Source organism: Heloderma suspectum, chromosome 3 (assembly GCF_057233095.1).
Source record: "Heloderma suspectum isolate Gila_16-S chromosome 3, 16-S_ref, whole genome shotgun sequence".
In the NCBI taxonomy this organism is placed as follows: domain Eukaryota; kingdom Metazoa; phylum Chordata; class Lepidosauria; order Squamata; family Helodermatidae; genus Heloderma; species Heloderma suspectum.
The window spans coordinates 200,633,696-200,660,392 of record NC_139460.1 but is presented as its reverse complement, the minus strand read 5'-3'; the positions used below and the strand labels follow the sequence as shown (position 1 = coordinate 200,660,392).

Below are 26,697 nucleotides of genomic sequence, written 5' to 3'. Positions count from 1 at the left end.
AAAGACAGTGGAGCAGTGCAAAACTCCACAGGCACCCTTAGCATTACTCTTCCCTCTATTTCAAGAGGTGTGATTTTAATGTGGGCTGTGGCGTATTTGGCAGGTGAACCTATCACAGCTATGCATACATTCCCTACAATCTTCAGGTTCCATTTTATCACCCCATTATTTTTAAACACCAATCTTATAATTAGCATTAAAATGTTTTTATAAAAATATTAGTGAAATGTTGTGTAAATGAAAGAGTGATATAATGCTATAATACATGAGAAAATAAAGGAAAAATAACTTTCCGGTCATTGCTATTTTAGTAACATCTTTTTTTCCTTAAACACTTTTAGTCTATATTTCTGATCTCAAACATCAGATACATTGCTTTTTGACATTTCATGGCTATTAATGGGCAATCATCCTTAAATGGATACATGCTTAGTGTTAAAAGAAATAATTTTAATTTTTAAAAGGAATGCTCAGAATCCCCCCCCCCCAAAATGGCCACTCAGGTGAATTGGACCTTCCCTTTCCTCGCCCACAGCAGCTATGGCATGCATGCCCACTGATGTGGATTGAACACAGTGGGATAGAAAAAAATGCAATATCCCCGATACTGTTAAAAGTCAATTGCAATTCTGTTTGTAGCTTACAGCAGGGGTGGGAAAACAGACCTTTGCCCCCTCACTTAGCACCCCCAAACCAACAGCGTTGGTCATTTCCCAGCATATTAGTAACCTTACCTGGAATCATTTATACACTGAGGAAAATTTTAAAATGGCATTTTTTTTTACAATTGAAAATTTTCTGAAAACTCCAAGCAGAGAGTAGCCTAGTTTTGCTAGATCTATTGCTTTCCAGATGTATTCTGCAAGAAAACTGCTCTCCAGACACAAAACACATTATACTCCACCCCAATACTTGTGTTTGCTGTATCTGAAGACCCTTTCTGAGAATACACCTGATAGCCAACTTGAACAAATGCACCAGAATACCATTGGAATTACCTGAATGAAATATGTTTTGAACTAGAATGTATGCTTATTGACCTGTTCTGAGGCTTCAACTGGTTATCTTGCATTTTTATTCCCCTAAACATGTTCTGATAATCTTTAGGAAACTGGATGAAAAGCTTGGCTCAGAAAATATCATGCTTATAGTTGCACAGCCACATCTGAAAAGGGGGGAAAATCCGTCAATGGCATAGAGGCACTTGATTAAAATCCAGCTTCCATGCATACTGTGCCTAGGAGAAGCCAACAGGGAACGTAAAGGGAAACCATCTTCCTGGGTTCCCATGATTTCTCCTCAAAACTTTACAAAATAGGAGTTGCCGTTAGGCTTACTCCTAATCCTAATCAGAGGCTACATCAATTATCAAGCTTTCCTATCTGAAATAGTGTAACTTGTCATGCAATGTGTACAGTCCTAAATACGGACAATTTTAAGATATAGATTAACATGGTTACCATTTTAGAATTTAGTAGCAAACACAAGTTTCCTGTGCTTGTTGAATATTAACACATTTATTGTGCTTTGAAAAGAAAATGTCAAGGATTGTGTGAGTGTTCAGCGATGATGTAAGGCCACCTTCCCTAACCTGGTGCTCTCCAGATATTTTGGACCAATTCCCATCAGTCCCAGCCAGCATGGCCAATGGCTGGGAATTATGGGAGTTGTAGTCCAAAACACCTGGAGGGCAGTAGGTTGGGTCAGTTGGCTTTATACTATCACTGATCATCAGTTCTAGTTGAGGACACTACTGGGAGATTATGGGAAATGAACATAGGGCACAGTGGAGACTACTAGGATTACTTTCATTCAAGGTATAGCAAGACAATTGAGCTGACAAAAATTCAAATTCTCACTCCGCTACACAAAAGTTAAGAATTGCAAAGGGTTGAATATAGAGGTGCCTCCACCCCATTTTGGGGGATCCCCCTTCCCCCAGAGTTCCCTGCTCCACAGCCTACCCCATTCAGCAGGGTCCACCAGTCCTTAGAAGAGGGTTCTGGGGGCTGCCTGGGGAATGGGGCAGGAATTTCATCTTCTCTCCGACTCATCAGGAAAGAAAAACAGAAGTTGAGTCTTCCTTTAAACCCCAAATTGTATTAAATTTTAAGTGATCTACTGAAAATAACTGCTGTATTTACTCCCAAGGCTGACTTGTAATGGATTTGCAAAGGTTCTGTATCAGGATTATTAGAGAACAAAATGAATACTTTATCAGAATCCACTGTAAAGATCACCTTTGGAGACAGCAAACATTTCATTATATTTGCCATGTGTGGCAATTGGTATTGGCCACTACAGAAAACAGTGGGACTGAAGTGTGGGTGCTTCCATTGAGGAAAAAACGGATCTAACCATTCCTTGTGTTTAGGAATCCCTTCCCAAATGGTTTTCTGCTTCTCAAAAGATGTGGAGTGTACCTAGCTCTTCAGCGACTATAAACAAGTTTACTTGTTTTGGGAAAATGCTTGATTTGGCTACATCTCCAACAAGACAGTAGCAATGACAGGGCAATAAGTAACTGCCTGTTTCAAAAGGCCAGAGACACAATATTTTGGACAAATATCCTATTTGTTTAACAGATCAGCAGGCTTTGGACAAAAATGCATTACTCTGGACAAAAATGCAACACATGTGACACAATCAGAGCTGAATACTTAATTCCTTGAAATTCTCCCCGAGAAAGAGAACTAGAGAAGTAAAAATACTCAGGTGGTTTCAGCTATTACTTAAGGTACTATTTTAATTAAACTAAGATTTCTGTATAGTGCCAAACAAAACAAGACCAATAAACTGCTGGGCTAGGACTTTTATTGTTTCAGAAACTGGTACAAGCATAGACTGGCATGGTGGAAGGAGAATAACGTTACTGAATTGTTATGTCACAACTGTTAAATAGATGCGTATTAAAGAAGTTAAGAGGCTTCAACAGTTTCCAAAAGAACTTTTATTCTACCCGATGAATTCCTATACATCTGTTCTCTCAGCTTATAAAAATATTACAACAGCAAAAAATTGCGGTTCTTGAATTAAAGGAGCACTCTGAATGTTTTTTAGAAATTACTGCTCAGTTGTTCAGGGAAGGAGTCCACTTTTCTTAGGATAAAATCAAAAGAAACTGTCAGTTGAGTGGCAGTATTTTGAGTTGGGAATAGAGAGGAAAGCATATTCCAAAGTTTGTGAAATTTGTGAAAAATTTGTGAATTTGAAGTTTGTGAAAAAAAAGTGAAATTTGTGCCCAGTTTGACTTTGAAGAAAAAACCAGATCTGAAGTTCCCAAATGGATTCCTTTTCCTTCACACTGCCATTCAAGAGATTTTCTTCACCAATCCAAATTTGCCTAGGTTTTACTATTGTTTCTGCAATCATTTCAAAGAGAGGCTACATTTAGCTGATGGTAGCTGTGTAACAGTAGAGCAAATACTAGTTAGCTACCTGATTTTCTGCTGAACTGCAAGGAGGATCCTAATAATTATCCTTTTAGAACTCCATTTTTATTAGCCATTTTTGTCACCAGTCATGGGGGTGGCTACACTCAGTTGCTATCAACGTATTTTGCATTTCAGTGCAATTAGTTTTCTATAAATAATTTCTGAGTACATATCTGTATTCAGTTCCTCCTGAAATTCATGTTGGTTCAAACAGTGTTCTCTTGGGCAGCTCCTTTATATGAAGTGAGATTACATCACAGCATATGTTGTCACCTTTTTAGAGGAGGGAACAGAACTTACACCTGTGACAAATATACATATATTGAAATTAACTTCTTTTCCATTTCAAAACCCCCAAACTAGGGAGAAAATGACTGAATGTGGTATGTAGCAATCTAGTTTCCACCCAAATGTTTAAAAGTTAAACAGGAAACTGAGCCAAGTCACTTTATACTGAAAACACCTTAAAGATCATGTTGAAGTGCTTAAAACATCTGACTTCTACATGTAAGCTGCTTGTACACAACAGAAATTTTATTACGTCTTATGCACTAAGCAGACAAGTCAAAGTGTTTGATGACCCGCCGATATCGTGTGCCAAAGTATGTTGCCATCTACTTCTTCCTGCCACCACCACCAGTGGCAAGCATGGTGGCAACTCTGATAAAGATGTTGAGAGTATCCATGTAAATACCCATACACCTGAAACACAAGAGAAGCAGGCATCAATTCAATATACTTCAGCAATAGAATAACTTACTGTGATTCTGCATTTGGCTTCCATCATCAAGTACAGAAAAGGGCAATGCTGTTAATTTGCCAGAGCATCCTACTGTTAGCTAAAGTCAATTCATTGTTCTGTTAGAACAGCCTTGCAAGTAAGTCCACAAAAATTAGTAGCTTACATTAATTTTTACTAGTCAGCCTCCGCACGCAAACCTTCATTAGTGATTTGTAGTCAAGAACCACTGGCTTCCATAAAGCTTCCTTGCTTAGCTATCTGGAGATTATTCTTACTCAATACAGTCAACTAGGTGAGTGGTTATATCTACAAACAGTTGGTTTACTGGGGATGATCTAAAAAGTTAGGATTCGATAGTAAAGTATTAATGTTTCTTCTGTTCAACCCAGCTTCCTACTGCACCATTGTCTTTCTAGCCTTAAAAGAGGCAAACATAGAACACAATGACAACAAACCTTTTACTAAACGATCTATAATTTGAACTGCGGAGCTGGTCACAATTCATCTAGGACAGGGATGGAGAACCCCTGGCCCACAGGGGTTCCTCATCTGACCTGCTTCTCTACCTGGCCCAATGCCCTTGCCTTGTCCGTGCTAGAGAAAAGGCAACCTGTTACCTATCATCAGTGATGGAAATAAGAGCAAGGCTTCCCTTGTCAGTGCTAGTGACTGGAGAGAAGATAAGGCTTTTCCTTGTTAACACTAGAGAAAAGCTGCCTTATTCTAGTGCTGACAAGAGAAAGGCATTTGATGGGGCCAGGGAGAGAAGCTGTCAGGCCGGATGGAGAAGACCAGAAATACAGAGGAAATACCCTTTTCGAGATAAAAATGTACTTGCAGCAATGTGGACAATGTTGTCACTCCATTGCCATCAGCGGAATACAGTGTGTAATGGTTTCACTATACCTATCCTTTGAGGATTATAGCAAATAAAGGAGGGGTCACATTTTGTGACTCAAGACCCCAAGTACAAAACCCACGATAAACAACCTTTAGCACACGTGTCCTTAAGGTACAGAAGAGCTTGCCCTTCTCCTCACCCATTATTCCTAGTCACAAGGCAACTTCAAAGGAGGAAACCGCATAGTTTAAGGAGCAGGTAGGGAGCATGTGGCCCTCCAGATGTTCCATCACCCATCAGCCCGAGCCAGCATGGCCAGTGGTCAGTGCTATGGGAGTTATAGTCCAACCATATCTGGAGGGCTGAAGTTCCCCCAACCCTGGTTCAAGGCCCCAGTAAAGTGGGTGCCTGGATGAGGAAGGAACAATAGTTTGGCTATGACTATTGAGTACCAAGGGAGCAGGCGACAGGGACACGAGGGGTGGCTTCTGGTGGGAGACACAGAAGTAGCGTGTGTGCTTCGACTGTTAGAGAAGGAGACGCAATGAAGGCAGCTGTCAGACATCCAAAGATTCTGATAATTGGCTCTTACACTTCAGAAACTGTTCACTTCCCTTTTGCAGTGGTCAGAAGTTACACTGGTCAAGATGCTTACATAAAGCTCTGACCTAGCCTTTTGCAAACATACTTTGAGAACCTTGGCACACATATCAAAATATTGTTCATGAGTCATGGTAGCTCTGTCAATTATTTTACCACAGCTGGGATCCAAAGGGCTGCAGGCAGCCTATCATGCACTCTTCGGCCTCCCCCTTCCAGAAGCAGCAGACCTTGTTTTCCAAGAATCTGCTCCTTGTCAGGTGACACTCCATAGCATTATTCCATTAGGGCACAGAGCTGCCACAGGAAGGGAGCATCAGCAACACCATGTGCATGCTCATGGGCTTCTCTGGATCTCTGAAAATATTGTTAGAAAACTATGTATAGATTTCTAACATAGCAGTAAGACGGCATACTGAGGTATATGGGTGCAATCCTATGCACGTTTAGATTAAGGGTGCAATCCTATGCATGTTTAGACAGAAGATTAAGGGCGCAATCTTACGCATGTTTAGACAAAAAAGAAGTCCTACAATTCCCAGCATTCCCCAGCCAGGCATGGTTGGGTGGGAATGCTGGGAGTTGTAGGACTATTTTTCCATCTAAACATGCATAAGATTGCACCCTAAACAAACTAGTTTTCTAGTATTCCAGAAGACTAGAGCTCTCTAAATCTGTTCTATCAGTTTGTTACATTTAGAAAGAGGAAACACTTACGAGTTGATGGGATCGTACTTTTTTAGACCTATGCCATACATTGGTTGAGTCTCTGCCCGTTTTACAACTTTCTGAGTATCATAGAGCAGGAACAGACTAAAAAGTACCAAGCCACCATAAACAGCCACAGAATAGAGGCCAGCACCAAATGCAGATGTCGGAGGAAAGAACATGGATCCTGGAACACAAACACAAAGGACATCAAGAACAAAGTATTCATTTTGTGAATATGCACTTATGCTACACATGCAGGGCATTTTCAGATGCTACAAACACAGCATAATGGAAAGTATGATCTGAACAAGCTATTGCTATCAACAATAGGATCACTGGGTGATCCTGAGTATGACGTGATACTATATTAACCTCCCTTTTGTAATTTCTAACTTTAGAAGGCAGATATTTGCTCTTTATAAGTTCTCAAAAAAGAAAAAGGGAATCAGATGGCTCTAGTGTCAAACTAAAGATCTCTAATATGGTGAGAAATGTATATAGCCAACTGCTTGGCTCCAGTGGAACTGTGCAGATTACAAGACTGCAGAGTATATTTGTATGTCATAAGCTCAATACATGAAGCTTGATGTATACATTAAGCACATCAAGCAAGTTTGATTCTGGGCACTTGAGTCAAACTCTTAATACAGCATGATCCATTTACCAACAGAAGAAGCAAGCACGAGGCCAAAGCCTACTCCCAGAGGAGCTCCCATGTTCAGAAACTTCTCACTTGGCGCACACATGGCCACAGTTGAGAGACCACCTACAATTCCTGCTGTATACCAAGCAGCTCGAATGAGCAGGGGGCCACCCAGAAGAGTCAGAGGAGCCACTACAGCACCCATAACACCTAAGTGAAGAAAAAGATGCTGTTATTAATTCAATGACACAACTGCATACAAGGCACATTAAATACACTGTAGGGTGTGTGTTTTTATTCAGTGGAATAAGGTAGCACCATGGGGCATTTTAAATAGTAATTCTAGTGAATTTCTTCTCTTCAGTGCAGATACTCTGTGTATGTGCAGAGCCTGTATATTGTAGAGATCTCAGTGGAGTGGGGGATTGGAAAGCATTGCTGTATGCTCTCCAAACACACACACTGCCCAAAATGGTCCCTGACAGTGGAAGGTAGGCAAGCCACTAACAGATGGTGGTGAGGCAAGCACATTTTGTCCCTACTGCAACATTATCTGCAATATTCAGACTACTCCCAGATAACCCAGATTAAAGTTCTACATCCACCCACACTTATGGGCCAACTACACCCTAGATCTATGTTAGATGGAATGTGAATTCTGTAGGGCTGAACGGTATGAAACTAGAGGGACCTAACTTACGAATGCTAAGGGCTTGAAAATGAATTTGCACAGATGTGCAACAATGCTGTCCACCCTACAACCTTTTGTGCTTCCAAGGAGACATGAAATAACATAGAACAGTTAACTCAAACAAGTTTTAAAAATGTATGAGATAATTATTATATAATATTTTTCTTCAGTGCTCAAACTGCTTAATATATATTGTCTCAATCTTCACAAGAACAGTGTAAGATAGGCCATTATTAGCTCTATATTGCAGGGTTCTGAGTCTGAGAGAGAGGGAGTGAGGGAGGCTTGTCTAGTCTCCTCGCAAAGTCATGCCTGAGGTGATATCTGAACAAGGGCCTTTCCAACGCATATTGTAAGGCCTTACTCAAAACGATACCAGTTCTCAGATTATACTGATAGATACCTCTAGAACAGATCTTTATTTCATCAGCTAGGACGCAGAGTCCTGTGCGCAAAACATTTCCACACATGCATGCATGCATGCAAAGTTGCATAACTTCTAGCTGTAATCCCTGGGGAGCTGCTCTTAAGGGACCTCAACATTTGGGGAGATGAGATTTTTTGGAGGACAAAAGGAAATGCCACCAACAGGGGGAAGCCAAGATTCCCCCATGTGCATGTGGAATAACATATATGGTGGCTTGGATCCCTGACCATTATATGATTAAGCATGATCACACCTGCAGGCATGTGGCTCTAGGTCAATGTTTTGAACATTTTGAGCTTGCCCCTCTACTCTAAATGTATTCTTCTTTCTGCCCTCCCGACACTGCACCATCCAGACATTCCATAGCAGAGCACACAGAAATCCTTGTACAAAGTCACGTTATGTGCAGCCTGCTGCTGTCCGTGAAGCTCTATGGAACAGAGTAAGGCCTCTCTGCCCCTGACACCACCTATACATAGGGAAACCCTATTAAAACAAAGCAGCAAAATCAGGTTAAGGTGATGGGATAGTGTGGGAGCAGTCACCTCCTTAAATCCAATGGAGGTATGAAGTAATTTAACCTACCCATGTTTTGACTAGTGAGGGGGAAAAACCTCCAGCTGCCTCAGGATAATCCTTCCCTGGAACTCTACAACCCCCTTCCAGATGTTCTGTGTCTGCACGGGGGGGGGGGGCACCCAACGATTTAGAGCCAGTGCTGTAGTGTGCTTACAATCACTTGATTAACACACTGTAAGCTTTCAGGTCAAGTCTGATGAGTCTTGATTGTCAAGAGTGCTTTTGGCCACAAGTGGGAACAAGAAATGCATTCAGGTGAGCTGTTTGGAGGATCTGATGTCAACTAAGAAAAACTGCCCAGGAGAATTAGAAGCCACATACCTGCATGCAGCATCCAAGCCAGATGTTTAGGGACAGGGCTATGTTCGTAATCTATTGATCTAACCAACATTCCAGCCCCAATCATTGCTGCAAAGGTTGCACCTATTGCCTGTAAAAGACCATTACTAATGAGTCATTTTTATAGCTGTTTACTCTGCTAAATGCTTTATAGTTGTCTAAGGTTCACTTATGTTATTGCAATATTCACTCAGGGGCTTTCCCAGACAAAATGGCAATGAATTCCAGTTTGCAAACAAGTATATTTTCATCAGGGAACTGCACCCAATTCTGCTTTTCTGATGGGTATACCTGTGCAATTAATGTGTTTCCAAGATAGTGTACATTTCATTCGCCATTATATTTTTAGGTGTACACTTTAAATTGTGGTGTTTGAACCAGCTGTAAGACCACACCAACTTTACAGGATGGGCTAGTAAAATACCAGTTTAGAAGAAGATTACAGAGAGTTACCCAGCCTGGAATGGATCTACTGTTTGATAAAGTATGTAAATTCTTATGGACCAGGACATGTCATTCCAGGTCACTGACGATGATTTCACATGCCATTTGGTAAGCAAATGTAAGTTATTGCATAGCTGAGTGGCTAACTTTAGATGTTTTCATGCATTTTGTTTGCATTTATGTACGTTACGTTCCTATGACCTTCTACTTAAAGGAATTTTTAAAACTAAATTAGCAATAGCTCCCTCTGGTGGACACAATTGATCTTCCATGGTTCCCCTGGCATGATGGCAGGTACTGAGTGTTTAAGAAGCATCTATTATTGTGGCTTCGGCATGGTTAAAAAGCTATACTAGAAAAACGTTTAAGAGGAGAAAAATTATAGCTCTGCTTTGAACATTTAGCTTTTCCGTAAGGGCTACAACCCTCTTTCAGACATAGTTTCTATCTGTAGGGATGTACGAAAGTGACTTACCTTTCCGCGGATTATGCTGATGCTGGGGGGGAGGCGTTCCGTCCCTCCCCCCGGAATCCTGGCCGGGGGGGGGGAGGCACTCCGTACCTCCCCCCCGGAATCCTGGGCGGCCAGCTGTGCTCCGCAGCGATTCTGGGCGGCTGGCTGTGCTCCGTAGCTGTAGCTGCCGCTGTTTGCGTCCCTGCAGTCAGCCGTGATAGGCTACGTAAATGTTTACGTAGCCTATCACGGCTGATTTTTTTTTTTTTAGAAGCGCGTACGCAAATGGCGGCAGCCATGGCCGCCGCCATTTGTGTTTATTTTGGCACGTCTTAGTCTACGTAAACATTTACGTAGACTAAGATGGCTAAAATAAGGGGAACGCAAATAGCATAGTGTCTACGCTATTTGCATTCCCCTTATTTTCGCCGTCTTAGTCTACATAAATGTTTACGTAGACTAAGACGTGTCAAAATAAAGAACGCAAATGGCGGTGGCCATGGCTGCCACAATTTGCGTATGCGCTTTTTTTTTTAAGTCAGCCATGATAGGCTACGTAAACATTTACGTAGCCTATCACGGTGTTTTTTTTAAAAATCTAGCCGTGATAGGCTACGTAAAGATTTACGTAGCCTATCACATTTTGTTGTTGTTGTTTTAACTGGAAATGGTGGTGGCGGCTGGTCGGAAGACCGGCCGCCGCCGAACCGCCGCCGCCTCCAGGAAGATCCACCCAAGGTAAGTCCCGTCCCCGGGGGGGGGGGGGGGGCTGTTCCACCACCAATTTTGGGGGGCCGAATGCGCTGGCATTTGGCCTCCCCGAGATCCGTGGCGGAACTTTCGTACATCCCTATCTATCTGTAGCAAAGGCTACTATCACCAGGGTTGGAAATTGAGGAAAGTGAAGTGAATGTACAATGATGGAGCACTTGGACCACCCACCACTTCAGTGTGCTATTGCAAAGCCTTCCTTTCACACCTGTGTGATAAACCGGGGAGCTGGGAGCATCCTGGAACATTCTCTTGCTTCAACTCAGCTTCCCACCATACTGACAAGCAAATTAGGACGATATGCTTCAAAGGGGCTCTGTTAATAAGTGGTTAAGCTATAGCAGCCACAGAAAATGTGCCCATCAGCCCCAGCAAAATGAACCCTTTTCATTCAAGAAAAAAAGTCGCCTTATTTCTGGATTTAGAACAGGCCTGTACCTGAAATACCTGCCTCTCACTGAGGGGACATAGGCCTCATTAGCAACGTTGAACGACCACTCATTTTAATTGTTGACAAAGCTTTTAAAGAAGCATGAAAGGTTGTGCTAACCTTCAATCTGTGTAAAGTTCTCTACTTGATTAGCTGTAAGTACCTAACTCCAAAATCAGTTACACACTCATGAAGAAAAGTGACCGGGGCCCATCTCAGTTTTCACTTGGCAAGCAGAGGCCGAAGAGGCCAGAGAACATGCCTATGTTTCCAGGTCTCAGAGTTCCTTGAGAGAAGCAATGGCACTCAAATAGAGTTAAAACCACAACATATTTATAAAACACTGTCTATATACCAGGTTTTTCATCAACTGCACTTCAGGGAGCCTTTGCAGGTTATGAGAAAATTTAACTCAATCAATGAGTTGAAGATTTCTCTTGAGATATGTCTTCTGATACATTTTTGATAGACAACGCTAAAAAGGATCTTACCAGCCAGGAGCCCCTCATCATTATACCCATGAGGGCAGGAGATCTACTGACTAGAACAGCAGACAATGCTGTCAAACCAACACTTCCTGCAAAATACATGTAGGTTGAACGGATTCTGTCTTTCACATACTGCGGCCAAATACTAGTAACAAATAGAAAGCACATACGTTATGAATGCTTTACAGAAGAAATACAATAAAGCAGCTAGTTTTTAGCTTCACAAAATCAAAACTGCTCTCAATACTAAAAACAAGGCCTTTAATGAAATAGGTTCATGACTAGGGATGCATGGATTTCATTAAATCCATTCTGCATTCCGTGGATTGTCAGGCATCTTTTGTTCCATCATCTGCTCTTTGAGAGGATTGGATTTTTTTTAGGGATGTATGAGAATTTTGTTCTTCTTGCACTAATTCACATTAGCGCAAGTGCAAATTAGCGCAAATCCCCCCCCCCCCCCAGTTAAAAAAAAAACACTCTTGGCAAGTCTGTGGAATCTGCACAATTTGGAAAAAACTGGTCTGCCTCAGAATCCACAGGTCGGATCTGTAGAAATCCAAACTCATTTGAATCTATTGCAGATTTCTCTGACATCCCCATTCATGACACTAACTCAAAGCTTTGTGGTCAGCCTGCCCCCTTAAGACGATGTGCGTTATTTGTGGATCCTGTGATAAAGAGAACAGCAAAAAATTCAATGGTTTGGATCCAGACTCCATTATGCTTAGAAAAAACTCACTGAAATGTACGGGGACAAGTTAGTCATTAATTCACATTAATTTCAATGTGTCTTCTCTAAGCAGGACTAGACCTGGATCCAACCCATTGTACTAATACCTCATCTCCCGGCAACCATCTCTCTAATTACAGTAGCACACATCTTTTCAGAGCAGAGGTTTTGGTCTCTCAACTGACAGTATTTTTATATGCCCTTATGGCAATTACATTTAAATACATTTGCATGGTATCTCAATACAGGTGCCTTTTTGCAATACTATGCAACTGAACAAACAAAAGCTATGTCGATATTAGAAGGAAAGACGCTCCAGTGTTTATCTCATTACAGTAGCACACCAGAACCGAAATAGGCTGGGGAAAAAAGTAGCATGACCTTAACTCGCAACCCCAACAGTTACAGTTTGACATTGTCAACTAAGCTTTAGTTGGGGAACTTGAGCTGTAAGCTTTAATACCAATTAAAACTTACAGTGCAAGTTATTTTAGATAAAATATTTGAAATATCCCAGTAATTGGAACATTAAGGCTTAGTAAGACAAACTATAATGCTTATTGTATATTTTTCTATGGTAACAGAACTTTCTCACATTGACATTAAGATTAGTATAAGCCCCCCCCCCCCCCCCGAATTGCCAATATTTTCCCATCTGACAGGAAAACCAAAATTTCAATGGTTGTTCTTAGGGGAAAAAAAGTCATGTCATTATTAGTAGATATTAGCAGAGCACACAAATGGTCTTTGGGCTGTTTCAGATGTTAGTTATCACTCCTTGCATCCTAAAGATAAACACAGGGTAGGGGTTAAATATATAGGTTAATAAAGTAAGTGCACAGCAGACTCACATCTAGGATTTCTACACTGCAATCTAGAGAAGATGCACACACCTTTAAACATCCTTATCTTGCAGGAACAGCATGGCTTTTCCTACTTTGTGCCATATGTAGTCCTGTCCCCCAATCCTCCCCTCACCTATTGTGAAAAGCTACTGCATCTCTATTCTGTTGTTACTGCACCATTTTTCTTTGTTTCATTCCTCAAGTGCCAGACAGTTAGGGATCACGTAGTGGATGGGATGATGTCAAAAAGGTCAAACAAAGCCCATTCAGAATGAGGGCAATGCTTTCTTCTATACTGGCCATATAGAAGGACCCCATCTGATCAGGAATCACTCTATGAATTAAATGCATTTTGACCAACTCCTGAAAAGACTCCTTTTGACACCAATGCGCCACTGTTTTTGGCTCAGCCTAGCTAACTCAATCCATGGTGTTGTGATTAAACCAATAAACAGCTTCGTGTGCCAAATTTAGCTGAGCCTTTTAAAAAAAACTATCAGGAGATCTGTTCTGGTTCCATGTTCCCTGAATCAAAAAGAACACACACACACACCCCATCACAATTTCTGAAGTGTAAGATAAGAACAAAAGTTGTATTCTTAAAAAAACCACCCAATCCCACTATCTATACACTGATTCTTTTTACTGAAATTACTTTAACTACGTTGTCTTATTTTTAAAAAGTTTCAGTACATTTAAGTATTTTGCTTACATAGCTTTTTCAATGGCTCCGATCTCATTGGACATCCCCAGTCCATAATAACAGACGGCTCCAAGACCAACAACAGCACCCCCAGCAACAATCCATCTTCCCATCTGATCAACTAGTAAAGAGAAGACAATAATTATACTTCTTGAAATGTTTTCTCTTCCTCAATTAGGGATCATACCAATGAAATTTTCTAAATTTTTGTACCAAGTGTCTGATCTCCTATGAAATACATGTTGAACAGTTAAACAATTGAGTGTGTTGGCATGCATAAATTGTGATCAGAAACAACTACATTTCAGGTGTCGAGATAGAAGACAACCAGAGAATACTCAGAGAATAACTGTACATCTGGCTGGCACAAATTTCTATCCATCATACTATACATAATAGGTTTGTGCACCGCTTCGGCCCAAGGCCTGAACCCCAAGTTGAAGCAGGTCGCTTCGGAACCCTTCCAAAGCGAAGCAGAGGGGGCATAAAGTAACCCGAAGCGGGTTGGGAGCTCCCTGAAGCTCTTGGCACGCTTCGCAGCTTCGGCACCCCGTCCCAGCTGTGCCAGCGCCTCCAGCTCCTTACCTAAGCTTATTTCTAAAATGGTGACTCTCTGCAACAAGAGCTGGTGAGAGTCCAGGGCTCACACCTGCTGGCAGCAGTGGGCAGTGATGATGGTGGTGATAGCAGCGGCGGCCCAGGTAAGGAGGTGGGGATTTGCGCGGGGGTGTTGCGGGGGGCTGAAGCGGGATTCAGATGGCTGAATCCTGCTTCAGGTTCGGGGCCAAGTCAGGTCAGGGCCCACCCAAATCAGCCCAAGCCGAATTGGGCCTGCCTCTGAAGCCACGAAGCAGCTTCCGAGTCAGATTGGGGGGTCCCTGCACAACCCTAATACACAACTCATCAGCCATTTATTGGGACTTGCAAGGTACCCTTTCTATTTTTGCAATCCCAAAAAGACAGCAGAAGTCAAACAATGTTCAGCCCTGTGTCAGACCACCATACATACAGGAATGGGCTGCATTTAGCTTTGCAGGTTCACAAGCTGGCCTGATATGCCTAATATTTGTTTTAATTTAGAGGCCAGACCCCAAAGCCTACTGTAACCTCCAGCCTTTTGTGCCCAGGAGTCTAACCTCTGGGCTCTATAAGATCAAGCCCTCATTTACATAACAATGTTACGTTTAACACTCTGGGTTATAGTCAAGATTAAATGATAATCATCTCTGGAGAGGCAAAACATAGTTTTACACTTGTACCTATTAATAAACATTTCATTATTATCCTTCCTGAAGGTGTGTAGCAGTTTGCAGTACAGAAACCATCTACATCTTCATTATATAGTATTTATGGCCACAGAACTGAATGAACTGCTACAAAGCCTGTGAACTCTGTGCCTGTCACCTTATATCTCACGCACAGGGCAGTATCCAAAGCTGCCACTCCACTTATGCCATTAACCTAGCTCTAGTGTAAGTGACATCTAGAGCAATGCCAATAGCATATGCTGGTGTGACTGGTTTTCTGGGGAAGCTCGTCGCACCAGCATACACTACTAATGTTGTGCTAGGTCACTTATGCTAATGCTACATCAGTGGCTTAAGCAGAGTAGCAGCACCGGATCCTGCCTGTAGATTTCAGCATTTATAGTTTAGAACAGGCTTCCCCAACCTGGTGTCTTCCAGGTGTTTTGGACTACAACTCCCAGCATTCCTGACTGGTGGCCATGCTTTCTGGGGCTCATCGGAACTGAAGCCCAAAACATCCAGAGGGCATCAAGTTGGGGGAGGCTGGTTTAGAACTACAAATGCTTTTTCCAATTAAACTTCCAAAAACAAAGAGACAAAAGATGACTTTAAATACAGCACTAATAAATTCGTTATTATTCATAAGCCACAGGGTGGAGCCAAGTCATTTGCTTTACAGAACTTTATCTAGTTAGAGACAAGGGGGAGTGAAGAATTGTGAAGTTAACAGATTTGTTTGGCTCTGGGATGTGTCCAGCTGGAAGCCTTTAATAATGCATACAATGTGACCTATGTCATATCAATAGCACTTGCCAGAAGTTTGATATTTCCCTTATGATTGCTCCAGTTGTATAAAAGAGCCACCTATAAGTCGATTTTGGGATGGCCCCTCTCCTACTTTGCCCAGGGCTACTGAAAGACTTATGTGCCCTGAAGGGAAAGAGAGAGAAGACTGGGGAAATCATGCAATCGGCCTGAGAAAATACTGATGTTTTATTGTTTTCTCTTTTGTATCTTTTATTTTAGCATTTTAAATTGTAAACTGCCTTGAATGCATTGATAGAAATTACATAAATACAATAAACAAAATGGTTTTGATAGAGAGTTTATGTATTAAGCTTATGAGATTCTGTTTGTATTAAATTCATATTTAGTTTTAAAACAATTTTTAAAACAAAGCAAATCAATTTGTTTTATACATTTCAAGTATAGTATGCCTCTTTTAAAATAGTTATTATAGGAGAAGTGTAAAGATACAGAAGTCATTGATTTGTACCTTTAAAGGCTGTCTCCACTGCTGGTTCAAAAGCTGCTTCCTTAATTTCTTGACCAGTTTTCCCCCGGCGTATGCCCATCCTAGCTCTAGAGGCATATCCCTGTAACAACAAAAATCAAGGAAAGAAGGGTGGATTCTAGATTCCAGTTAAGTAAGTACAATGGACAAATGTTCCACCAGTCAACTGGATGAAAGCTTTCAGCATAGGGCAGTAACGATTTTGGACACGAGTCAAACACTGGGGAAAAGTGGCTGGAGTCAAGCGTTTTCTGTGGTCACCTGTCACGCATATACTTAATAAAACATGTGCACACACAAAAACTCAATTTTAATTAGCAACTTAAAAAGTTGTTAGGAATCTAAGCAATTAAAATAACAAGTTTTTAAAGTAGTATCATGAAAACATGAAGAATGGTCTCTGAAATCCGTCAGGAGACTTCATAATCCTAAGGAGCATGAAATTTATTAAGTAAGTCGTTTCAAAGAATACAGGGAACATGAAGAGGGCAAGGCTTCAAATGGACCCACAAGGGCATGGACCACTTCCCTCCCATGCTGTTAACACATGGCTACAGAATACAAAAGATGAAAGGGAGACAGGATTGCCCCCACCTAGGTGACTGTGTTATTCACATGTCTACAACATCCATATGTACCACAGGGAAGCAGCTCTCATTCCAGTGTGGAAGCATGTGAAGGAGGCCAAGGACAGGACAGATTTTGGCTGGTTTTGATGTAGCTGAATCAGCATGCCAAGTTGTCCTATCTTGGTCATTATCCACACCATGCAGGAACCAGAGCTAATAAATAGAAAGGCCTGGATCAGATGCAACAGGAAATCATGGTTTCCTGCCATGTGAAAAAGCTTGCAAGAACCTTGGATTCATGCGCTCCCCAATCCTCTTTCACACACCAGAGAAGATAGAAAACCTCCACTGTCAAACTAACCAGTTGCCCTTAATGTCCAAATGTGAAGCTGTGGTTTGTTTAAATTATGGTTAGCGAGTACAAGGCGAGGAGGGAGCATGTAAATCTGAGGCTTGAGCTGGCATATTCACAGAGCAGGAAGCCATAGTTTTCAGACCAGAAATCATCCATCCCCAAAGAACAACCCTTAGGTTTGACTGCAAGCAAGGGGACTTCTTCCGCATCTCTGATAGGTGGACTAACCGTAAGATACCTAATTGCTAGCTAACTGCTCAAAGTCACATGTTAGGTTTTTAAAGAGTATGAGCCAGATCCATGCTACTGAGTTTTAAGAAACAAAAACTAGGTTGCCTATATCATGATTCATGCAATGATTAAGTGACTTGCTTTTTTTAAAATAAAAAATGAGAAAGCTCAAAATAAGGATTAGATTCCAAGAGAGACTTACCTGATAAGGCTGCAAAAGCCACTGCTTTGTCTTCAGAGTGGAATTCTGCAAAGCAGGTGAAGTCTGAGTGAGTGTAGGGCGTAGACTCCTGCATGGGAGAGCCCGAAGGCAAACCAGCCTTGCTGCCAACATGACTGAAGCAGTCAATTCAATGGCAATTTCTACCTGCACCAAAATTAAAGCAAGATGGTTACTCCACAGCAACTGTACTGCAACAGTAGGAGAACGAGTGGAATACAGCAGACAAGCTACTTGCCAACGTCATCATATAAGAACAGCTGGATATATGAAGCCACCACACATCAGACCACTTATCTGCTTAGCACAACAGTGCCTCTACTGTCTGGCAGCGGCTCTCCAAGGCCTCAAGTAGAGGTCTTTTTACCTAGAGATGCCAGAGATTTAATGCAGGGGTGGGCAACTTGTGACCCTCCAGCTGTTTTGGCCTATAACTCTCATCATCCTTCACCACTGGCTATGCAGGCTAAGGTTGGCTGGAGTTGTAGGCCAAAACATCTGGAGGATGAATTGCCCACCCCTGATTTAATACATCAACCGGGAACCTTTGCTATGTAAACCATGTGCTCTAATGTTGAGCTATAGCCCCTCCCGATCTTTTATGTACAATAAAAGGTAGTACTGAAAATTGAACAAGATGGTAAACTGCCTTCCATGACAGCAGGGGTTTAAAAACTCTTCTCCGCCACTTGTGAAATGTGTACAAACCAGTTGCTGAGGAAAGATGGTAACAGGAAGGCTACACAAGAGGGACAGAAAGGGGGCCGTCCAACCTCCAGCGTTCTTCACAACCTTGGAAGACTGCAAACCTACACCCTTTTCTTGCAGATGCCCCTGCAAAGTGGGACGTGCAGATGGCAACTTCAAGGAAAAGGGTGCACCCCCCAGATTTCAATTGCCACACAGGGCTTAGCTAGTTGCTCTAGGCATTAACCCAAGAACAGAGCAGCTCATTCCTCCAGCTGCTGCTTGTTACATTTTCATGCAGAGAAAAACCTAGTAGAAGTGAATCACTCCCCAAATCCCAGCATTTGTGAGAACAGCACCCCCGTCCCGCCCAAGACAAGACACTTTAAAAAATGGCACAAGCTAAGATTCAGTTGTTTCTGCTGCTGTGATGAGTCCAGTTTAAAAATGGAAGGGTGTATCTACGAGGAAGCAAAAGAAAGAGCTGCTACTCAGGTCTGATTTGAGGCATGCTGGGGCCAAAGCCATATGAAAAAGGACATTTTTGGTTTAGTTCATAAGGAGCAAGTCTGCCTGTTTCCTGTTGGAAGGGAGGGCAGAGATTTTTCTCAGCCTGGACCTCTGGATTCTGAAATGAGGAGAACGACAGAGAAATGGTTGCTGTGGTGATCAGACCTCAGCCAAGCTTGGGAACAACAGACAAGTATTCAGAAGGTATGAAGTTGGATACTTCCACTCATTCTGTGTCCAGAGCCTACCCTGATAAGACTGTAGGATATTTAGTTGTCCCAAGACAATGGGAAGCTGTTTCTGGGCAGTAAAGAAAAGCGATGTAATGAACTTCCCCCACTGCCATCTACCAATACAGAACTGATTCTTCAGTTATGAGGGAAGGGGCAAAACAGATGGAACCAGTCAGAGAGCAGGAAGAAGTTTTGGGGTGTTGGGGAACAGAGAGAAGGGGCAGTTGGGTTTTTCTTCTTCACTGGGCTCCAACTTAGCATCAGATCTCTCTTTTACAAATACAAGCAGGGTTTGTGTTTGCTTGGTTTTGTGATGCTGTGTGCGTGCTGAAACCTATTCTCTCTCCTCTGGAACACAGAGAGAAGGGAATTAATGTAATTATTTTTGCTTACAATGATTTTACAGTGGGTTAGGCTTTTCAGTGTAGAGTTTTCTGCAGGTTCTGATTAATCTTTGATACTTCTTTTGGGAGAGTTTACTCCTCCCTAATAAGAACACTTCCATGTGATTTATACAAAGAGCTAGCTTTCTGGCTTGTCGAGAGCTTTGAATAGATCTAAATTGCATAGGTTTACCTTCCTTTCTCCTCTTTCCTTTCTGGATGAGGTTCAGACTTGGCTACTTTATTTTTAAATGTTTTCTTCAATTCCTATATGGATTAATTTTCTACTTGGATTCCACTGGCAGTGATATGGATTTTCCAGAAAATTTTGAACTGGAAAATTTCCCTATGCAAATTAAGCTAATTTAAATAAGCTAATTTGCATCAGAAAATGTTCTGTTTGCATTGGAAAATCATGGGAGAGTTATCTAATTTAGCTTTACTAAATACAAGTAAAATAAACAACAAAGCTGAAAAAGTACCCCATGTTAATTGTTTGATCTGAAATATTTGAGGGAAAACATTAAAGTACACTTAATGTGATTTAAATGTTGTCTTATGTAGACACTTCTATCATCATGCTTGTAAAATTTTAAAGACAATAGCATGTATTACATTGTTTAAATATAAGAAAGAAACGAAGCTAGCCCAAATGGTTTTCAACAGTTTTCAATTCCGCCTTCGCAAACCTGGTGCCCTCCAGATATGTTGGACTACAACTCCCAGCATCCTTCAGCCAGCATGGCTGGTTGGGGATGCTGAGAGTTGTAGTTTGGCACATCTGGAGGTCACCAAACTGGGGAAGGCTCACTGATTAATTTTAGTAATCCGAAGAACTGCGCATGATATGCTGACAGCCAGTCATCTATTTTAGCAGACCTCAACTCTCTTCTACTACTGCAGTTGGGACACCTTCAGTCTTGCTGTCACTACTTATTAGTTCCATTTCTCATTGAGATATATATACTGAAATTGAAATATATATATTTCAATGACACATATGTATTCTTTCACATCCTTGCTAGGAATAATCACCTGAAAAATATTAACTACAACTTTGAAATTGCCAAGCTTGCCTAGTATTGCATTTGCAATTGGAATCCATTCATCGTTACTCATGAACTTGTGAAAACGGAAATTTTCCACAGAATAAAGAACTGGAAGCTTTTCCATCCACATCACCTCAGACTCTAGGACTTCTGTGTAAGTCTACATGAGCCTGTCTCTCAGATTTCTGCTTGGGATAGGAAGCTGTAAGACTTTCTTCCTCAGTCTTTAGGCCAAACTGTGGTACAGCTTGGAACAGAGCAGGCTTTAACTAGGCAGCTCGTGGAAGATTAGGGGCAAATGTAAGATTGTATAAAGGGCTAAACAGAGCTAATTTTCCATGTTGTAAGCCTTGTATTCAAGAGCCACTCCATCTTATGCTTTAATCCAAATTGTTCCATGATGCACTTTTCATTTAATCATTGTATTATATTTTCTCCAAAATTTTTATTTTCCTCTTAGTTCTTGTGGATTGTGCCTTCATCTCGTAAGCCTGATTTCTTTTTTATCTGCTGCAGTTTAATAAATCTTGAAGCCAGGCAGGCTGGAATAGAAATGATTCTCTCACTAGGCACCTTCACATATGAGTTTCTCGTGCTGTTACACTAAATCAGAAACACAGGAAGTGCACAGGAAGAATCCTCCACTAATGAAAGCACACATCCCCTTTGAAATTGGAAAACTGGTCATGTACACTATGTGACAGGTAAATGGCCGATCCCCTTCTGTGATGTGGTCTGCCAGGAACAGAATGAGGGCAGTACAGCACAAGCACAATAAGTGTTTGCTGGAGTGCATTGGATACAATTCAGAACCTCTTCAAAAGCTCTAAGCAGACAGACCTTTGGTGTCCTTGACGGAACAGGCACCAACTCAGCAGTTTAAGGGCGCAATCCTAACTAGATAGGCGGCTGCCTCCGACCTCAATGGCGATCGCCTATCCAAAGCAGGGCAGGAGAAGCACGGAGGGGATCGTTCCCTCTGCGCTTCTCCTGCCCTGCTTTTTTTGGCTAGACAGCCAATTGCAGCTGTCTAGCTGTGGGAGCACGGAGCGGGGAAAGGGACTGCTGTACAACACATAGGATGTGTCATACAGGCAGTTATGCTCTCACTGCCCCAGAACACCCCCAGCCACGCCCCTTTCCAGCTGCTCCACACTCCTCTTGCGAGAGTGGAGGACAGGGCTGTTCCGAGGCAGCGCGGAAGTGGGGGGGAAGTTGGTTCCCGGAAAACACCATATCCTATGGCCGCTGTCTAGCGGCTATAGGATTGCTCCCTCCATGGCTGTAATTTAATTAGAGTAAAATAAAAGTGGCAAATGTGTCACGAATGCATCCATCCTCTAAGTCTAACCTTGTGATATGGCTGCTAATGACCATTTGCTATTAAATCACAAAATCAATGCAAATTCTGGATGTTCATCCTAAAGAAGAGATCCTGTGTGTGTTTAGACAGGAAAAAGTCCTACAACTCCCAGCATATGAAAGCTAGTCATGCTGGCTGGGGAATGCTGGGAATTGGATTTTTTTTCTCCCTAAACATGCATAGGCTTACACTCTAAATCTTGGAAAGAGAAGTCATAACCTTGGATGATAACTAAAGGCAAATTCAGTATTAAACTGAGGAAGTCAGCAGCTATTTGTACACATGACAATATTTACTCTCTCCCCACTTCATCTCCTGTTTAAGATTCAGTTGATTGATTTCTAAAACTGTATTCTGAAGAAAAAGATATAGAAAACATCATGTAGGCCTTTTTAGCAACCACGACTTAGAACAAATCCCTCTGTGAATGAGATTGAGGAAGTAATTTCCATAGAAGTGAAGGGGGGAAAATGCTTGCACTTTAATGCTGCTCTGGTAAGTGACACAAGACAACAATGTTGTGTTATACCATATTTGCTACATAACGTTGGTTCTGAATCTATCACACATCTTATAATCGTTGGCAGACAACTCTGAAGAAAATCCTCATTTAAGCTGCAATCCTATATGCATTTACCTGGGACTAAATCCCAATGAACTAGAGATGCAAAATTTTGAGGCAATGGGTAAAAACAATTTTTCCAGTTTTTTTCAGAAAAATTGGAAGTTTTCAAAAAATAAGCAATATCTTTTTTTTAAGCGCTTTTTACAGATCTAAAGTCACTTTGTTGCGTTAAGACAGCCTTCCCCACTCTGGTGCCCTCCAGATATTTTGGACTTCAGCTCCCACCAGCCTTAGGCAGCACGGCCAATGATGGAGAATGCTGGGCCCTGTAGTCCAAAACATCTGAAGGGCACCAGGTGTGTGGGGGGAGCAGCTTTAGGAACATAAAGCAGCCTTTCTGTTCCTAAAGTTATTTTATGTATGGCTTAAGTTTGCTCAGAAAATTATCATATTTTAAAACTTTGAAAGTAAACTCAGTAAATTTGTAATTGTCTGAAATGATTAGAATTGTATTAAATGACTGCTTCAGCATCAGAAACACAGGACTCTATAGAACAAAACCCAAGCTGTCAAGAATGCACATTTAGGGTGCAATCCTATGGCTGCTCGACAGCAGTTAGACAGCCACAGGATTGTTTGGTTTTTGGGAACCGACCTCAGAGCCCGTGCTCCGAGGTCGATTCCTGAAAAACTGCTTCCCCACCCCCTCAGAGATGGCGTGGATTGTCCTTGGGCTCCGTGCTCAGAAGAACAGTGCAGACTGGAGTCTAGCTGCGAATACAGGGTGGCCGGAGCACGAAGAAGATCTGCTCTACGCTCCACCCTCCCTGCACTGGTTAGGCAGTTGCCTCCGAGTTTGGAGGCAACCACATATCCTGATAGGATTGCGCCCTTACTGTCAAGAATGCACTATGGTGACTTTAGTTTCATGTTGAGAAACTGAGCATATATGTCTAACAGTAAAATATACTTTAGAGCAATAATTTTAATAAGGAATGAAAGAAATAACTATGATGGGAATCTTACAGAGAGGATTAAAAATATTTTTCCCCATGGCTTCATTATTATCAGGCATTTTACATCTCTAGTCTTTCTATAAAAGTGTTCTTATTACAAAGTTTTTAGAAATCATTTTTGGGGGAGTAAAGGCTCAGTAACAATATATAAATACTTTGTCTTAAATTCTAAAATAAAATATCTCATAATCCAAAGCTGTTCAATTTTTCAGAAAAAAAACAAAAACTGTCCTGGGAAAAAACAATATCCCTCCTAATTTTTCCAGTTTCTTTCTGGGCCTTCACATCTCCAGGTGGGACTGACCTCTGAGTAGACATGTATAGGATTGCACTGTTAAACTTTTATCATCAATGGTATAGCCAAGAAATGCATCTCATAAGTTTTTTTTAGACCTTAATTTTTGCTTCTCCAAAGTCTTGAAAAAAGAAGAGGAGGGGACAGCTAGCTGCCAAAAACATGAAGCAAGACAGAGTAACATTTCATGGCACTGTGCCCATTATGAGTTATCATTCCTTAACAGCAAGCAACTAAATGCTGAGTCAAACTTGTATGATGTCATAATGAGTAAAAAAAAAAAAGAGAAAAGCCATGTGCGCAAAAGCCTACCAAGGATGCAATCCTATGGAGATAGTTGACAGCCTCTGAACTTGGAGGCTGATAACTATCTTATGCAGGGTGGCTGGAGCACTCCAGCTGCCCTGCATTTTTGGCTAGAGAGGCGAAATCGCCTGTCTAGCTGGGTAGCTTCAGAGCAGGGTGGGAATGGGGAAGCTGCACAGAACATAGGAAGCTGTGTAACGCAGCTTCCGCAGTCTCCTCCCCACCCCACAGACCGCCTCATTCTCTCCATCTCCGTACTCCGTTTCCGAGTGTAGAGATGTAGCCAGTGCAGACAGAATCGCACTGGCTACAAGGGGGCGGGGAATGTGAGTCCCAAAAAATGAACAATCTTACGGCTCTCTAGAGAGTGTTCAGTGGCCATAGGACCGCTCCCTCCATCTCTTCTCAAAATAAGCCATTAAAGGATAAGTAATACAGACTGATGCAGCAACTTAGAACCAAGAACAGAGCATTACAGCTGTGGTGGTCCCATAAATCAATAATGCATGCAAACACTGACTTTTAAATTCACTTCTGGATCCAATGCCCAGATTCGAAAGGCCTATTGATTCATTTACACCATTATAAATTTTTATTTTTATTCTTTTCAAGGGCTACATTATACCGGTCAGGAAGTATCATTTCTGTAATCTTTGTACACTGTATAAAACACAAAGTTCAAATAAAATTGATTATGCAAAAAAAATAATAATTCAGAGATATTGTTTCCTTTCATAACCCCCCAAACTGTTTTCATTCTGTACACATATGCTTGGCTCTGGACCACTTCATAAATTATATCTTTTAGGCTGTACAGCTGAAGTTAAAATCATAGAACTGGAGGGGGATCTTGGAGTTGAGCTAGTCCAGCTCCCTGCTCAATGGAGGACCTGCAATGCAGAATGCAACTACAACATCCCTGAGAAATGGCCACCATAACTTATGAAACTAAGGGAGGAATCCTATGGCCGTTAGTCAGCAGCTAGACGGCCATAGGATATGTGGGTTTCTAGGAGCCGACCTCCCCCTCCCCAGCACTGCCTCACAGGCAGCTCGGAATGGCCCTGCGCTTGGAAGAGGAGCACAGAGCGGCAAAAATGGGGCACTTCAGGGTGGGGAACGTGGAAATGCCGCTACGACACATCCTATGCATTCTCCAGCAGCCTCCTCCCCTGCTCCGCCCTCCCATGGCTAGACAGCTGAAATTGGCTGTCTAGCCGCAAATGCAGGGCAGCTGAAGAGCAGAGGGGACGATCCCCTCTGTGCTTCTCCTGCCCTGCATTGGATAGGCGGTCGCCTCCGAGTTTGGAGGTGGCTGCCTATCCCCATAGGATTGAGCCCTAAGGGTGCAATCCTATGCATGTTTAGGCAAAAACAAGTCCTAGAACTCCTAAGCATGGCTGGCTGAGGAATGCTAGGAATTGTAGCCCTTTATCTAAACATGCGTAGGATTGCACCTCCACATGTTATCATAAGGGTACCCAGGACTAGCTACATCTCACTGTCAAGGTTACCCTCTGCCACAAACTCACTGGTGCTATAGTCATATGGATGCTGTTTGAAAAGAGGCTCATCTGATGCCTAAGTCGTGCTCTTTTCAGTGCCTGGTGAAGTCATTTTTATTTCCCAGGCTTTTCAGCCCTTCCATTTTAAAAACCGCATTAGTGCATTTTTAGATCTTTGCAGTTTCTGACTCTGACCTTGGATCCTACCGTGATTTTATTCTGCTTTAAATTTATGGGCTTTTTTATATTATGTGTGACCACATTATTGTATTTTATGGTTTAAAGTTTTGTTGTGTGAACCACCCAGAGCTTCAGCTAATGGGCAGTATGGAAATATTCATACCGCCCATTTCAATACAGAAATCGCATTAGTGCATTTTTAGATCTTCGCGCAGTTTCTGACTCTGATCTTGGATCCTACTTTGGGTTTATTCCGCTTTAAACTTATGGGCTTTTTCATACTATGTGTGACCGCATTATTGTATTTCATGGTTTAAAGCTTTGTTGTGTGAACCACCCAGAGAGCTTCAGCTAACGGGCAGTGCAGAAATACGGTTAATAAACATAAGGCTCGCAGGCTTTAAATACAAAACCCAGGGCACAAGACGCTACCAGAGTTGTAAAATAAGAAAACAAAACAAGAACACCCTATTTTGGCATCCTTTACCCAGCAGCAGTCACCCTGAACCTGAATAACATTCTGGGAGACCACACAGGACTCCCCCCGCTTCTTTCCCGCTCAGCAGATGAGGGGACGGGGGGAATTCACTTCAGTCTCTGATGTGGGCGTGTGGGAAGCGACGGCGCGTCATTCTTTTAATATAATTACCCCTTAAATGCAGCCACTCCAATACAAAAGGAGATGAAGGCGGCGGCGGCGGCTCCTACGGTCTAGCGGGGCGCCCCATACTCATGCTAACAACGTCGCCCCTCGCTTGTGTAATTCTGACCCAACTCACCTCTCACCGCCCGACCCTGCGTCGGCTGCGCGACT

General features: G+C 42.1%; 1 protein-coding gene across 2 annotated transcripts; it reads right to left on the bottom strand.

Moving 5' to 3' along the window:
- Positions 1-2,927: 2,927 nt before the first annotated feature.
- GHITM (growth hormone inducible transmembrane protein) lies at positions 2,928-26,697 on the bottom strand. 2 transcript variants are annotated; one of them, XM_084845294.1, is made up of 9 exons: positions 26,533-26,697; positions 17,774-17,938; positions 16,399-16,498; positions 13,885-13,996; positions 11,598-11,739; positions 8,990-9,098; positions 6,993-7,181; positions 6,335-6,512; positions 2,928-4,136 (listed from the first exon to the last, which is right to left on the bottom strand). In XM_084845294.1, the coding sequence occupies exons 2-9, from the start codon at positions 17,903-17,905 to the stop codon at positions 4,049-4,051; spliced, it is 1,050 nt and encodes a 349-aa protein (XP_084701420.1). In that variant the 5' UTR covers positions 17,906-17,938; positions 26,533-26,697; the 3' UTR covers positions 2,928-4,048. The 2 variants fall into 2 exon arrangements, with proteins under 2 accessions (XP_084701420.1, XP_084701419.1); XM_084845293.1 differs by having other exon boundaries at positions 26,663-26,697.

What these genes read in the sequence shown, in the direction of transcription:
- GHITM (XM_084845294.1), bottom strand. Translation starts at nt 17,905, where the DNA reads ATGTTGGCAGCAAGGCTGGTTTGCCTTCGGGCTCTCCCATGCAGGAGT. An exon ending in AGTGGAGACAGCCTTTAAAG is followed by an intron (nt 13,997 to 16,398) that starts GTACAAATCAAT and finishes TCTCTTTACTAG; the next exon opens with TTGATCAGATGGGAAGATGG. An exon ending in CGTGCTTGCTTCTTCTGTTG is followed by an intron (nt 6,513 to 6,992) that starts GTAAATGGATCA and finishes TTTGTGTTCCAG; the next exon opens with GATCCATGTTCTTTCCTCCG.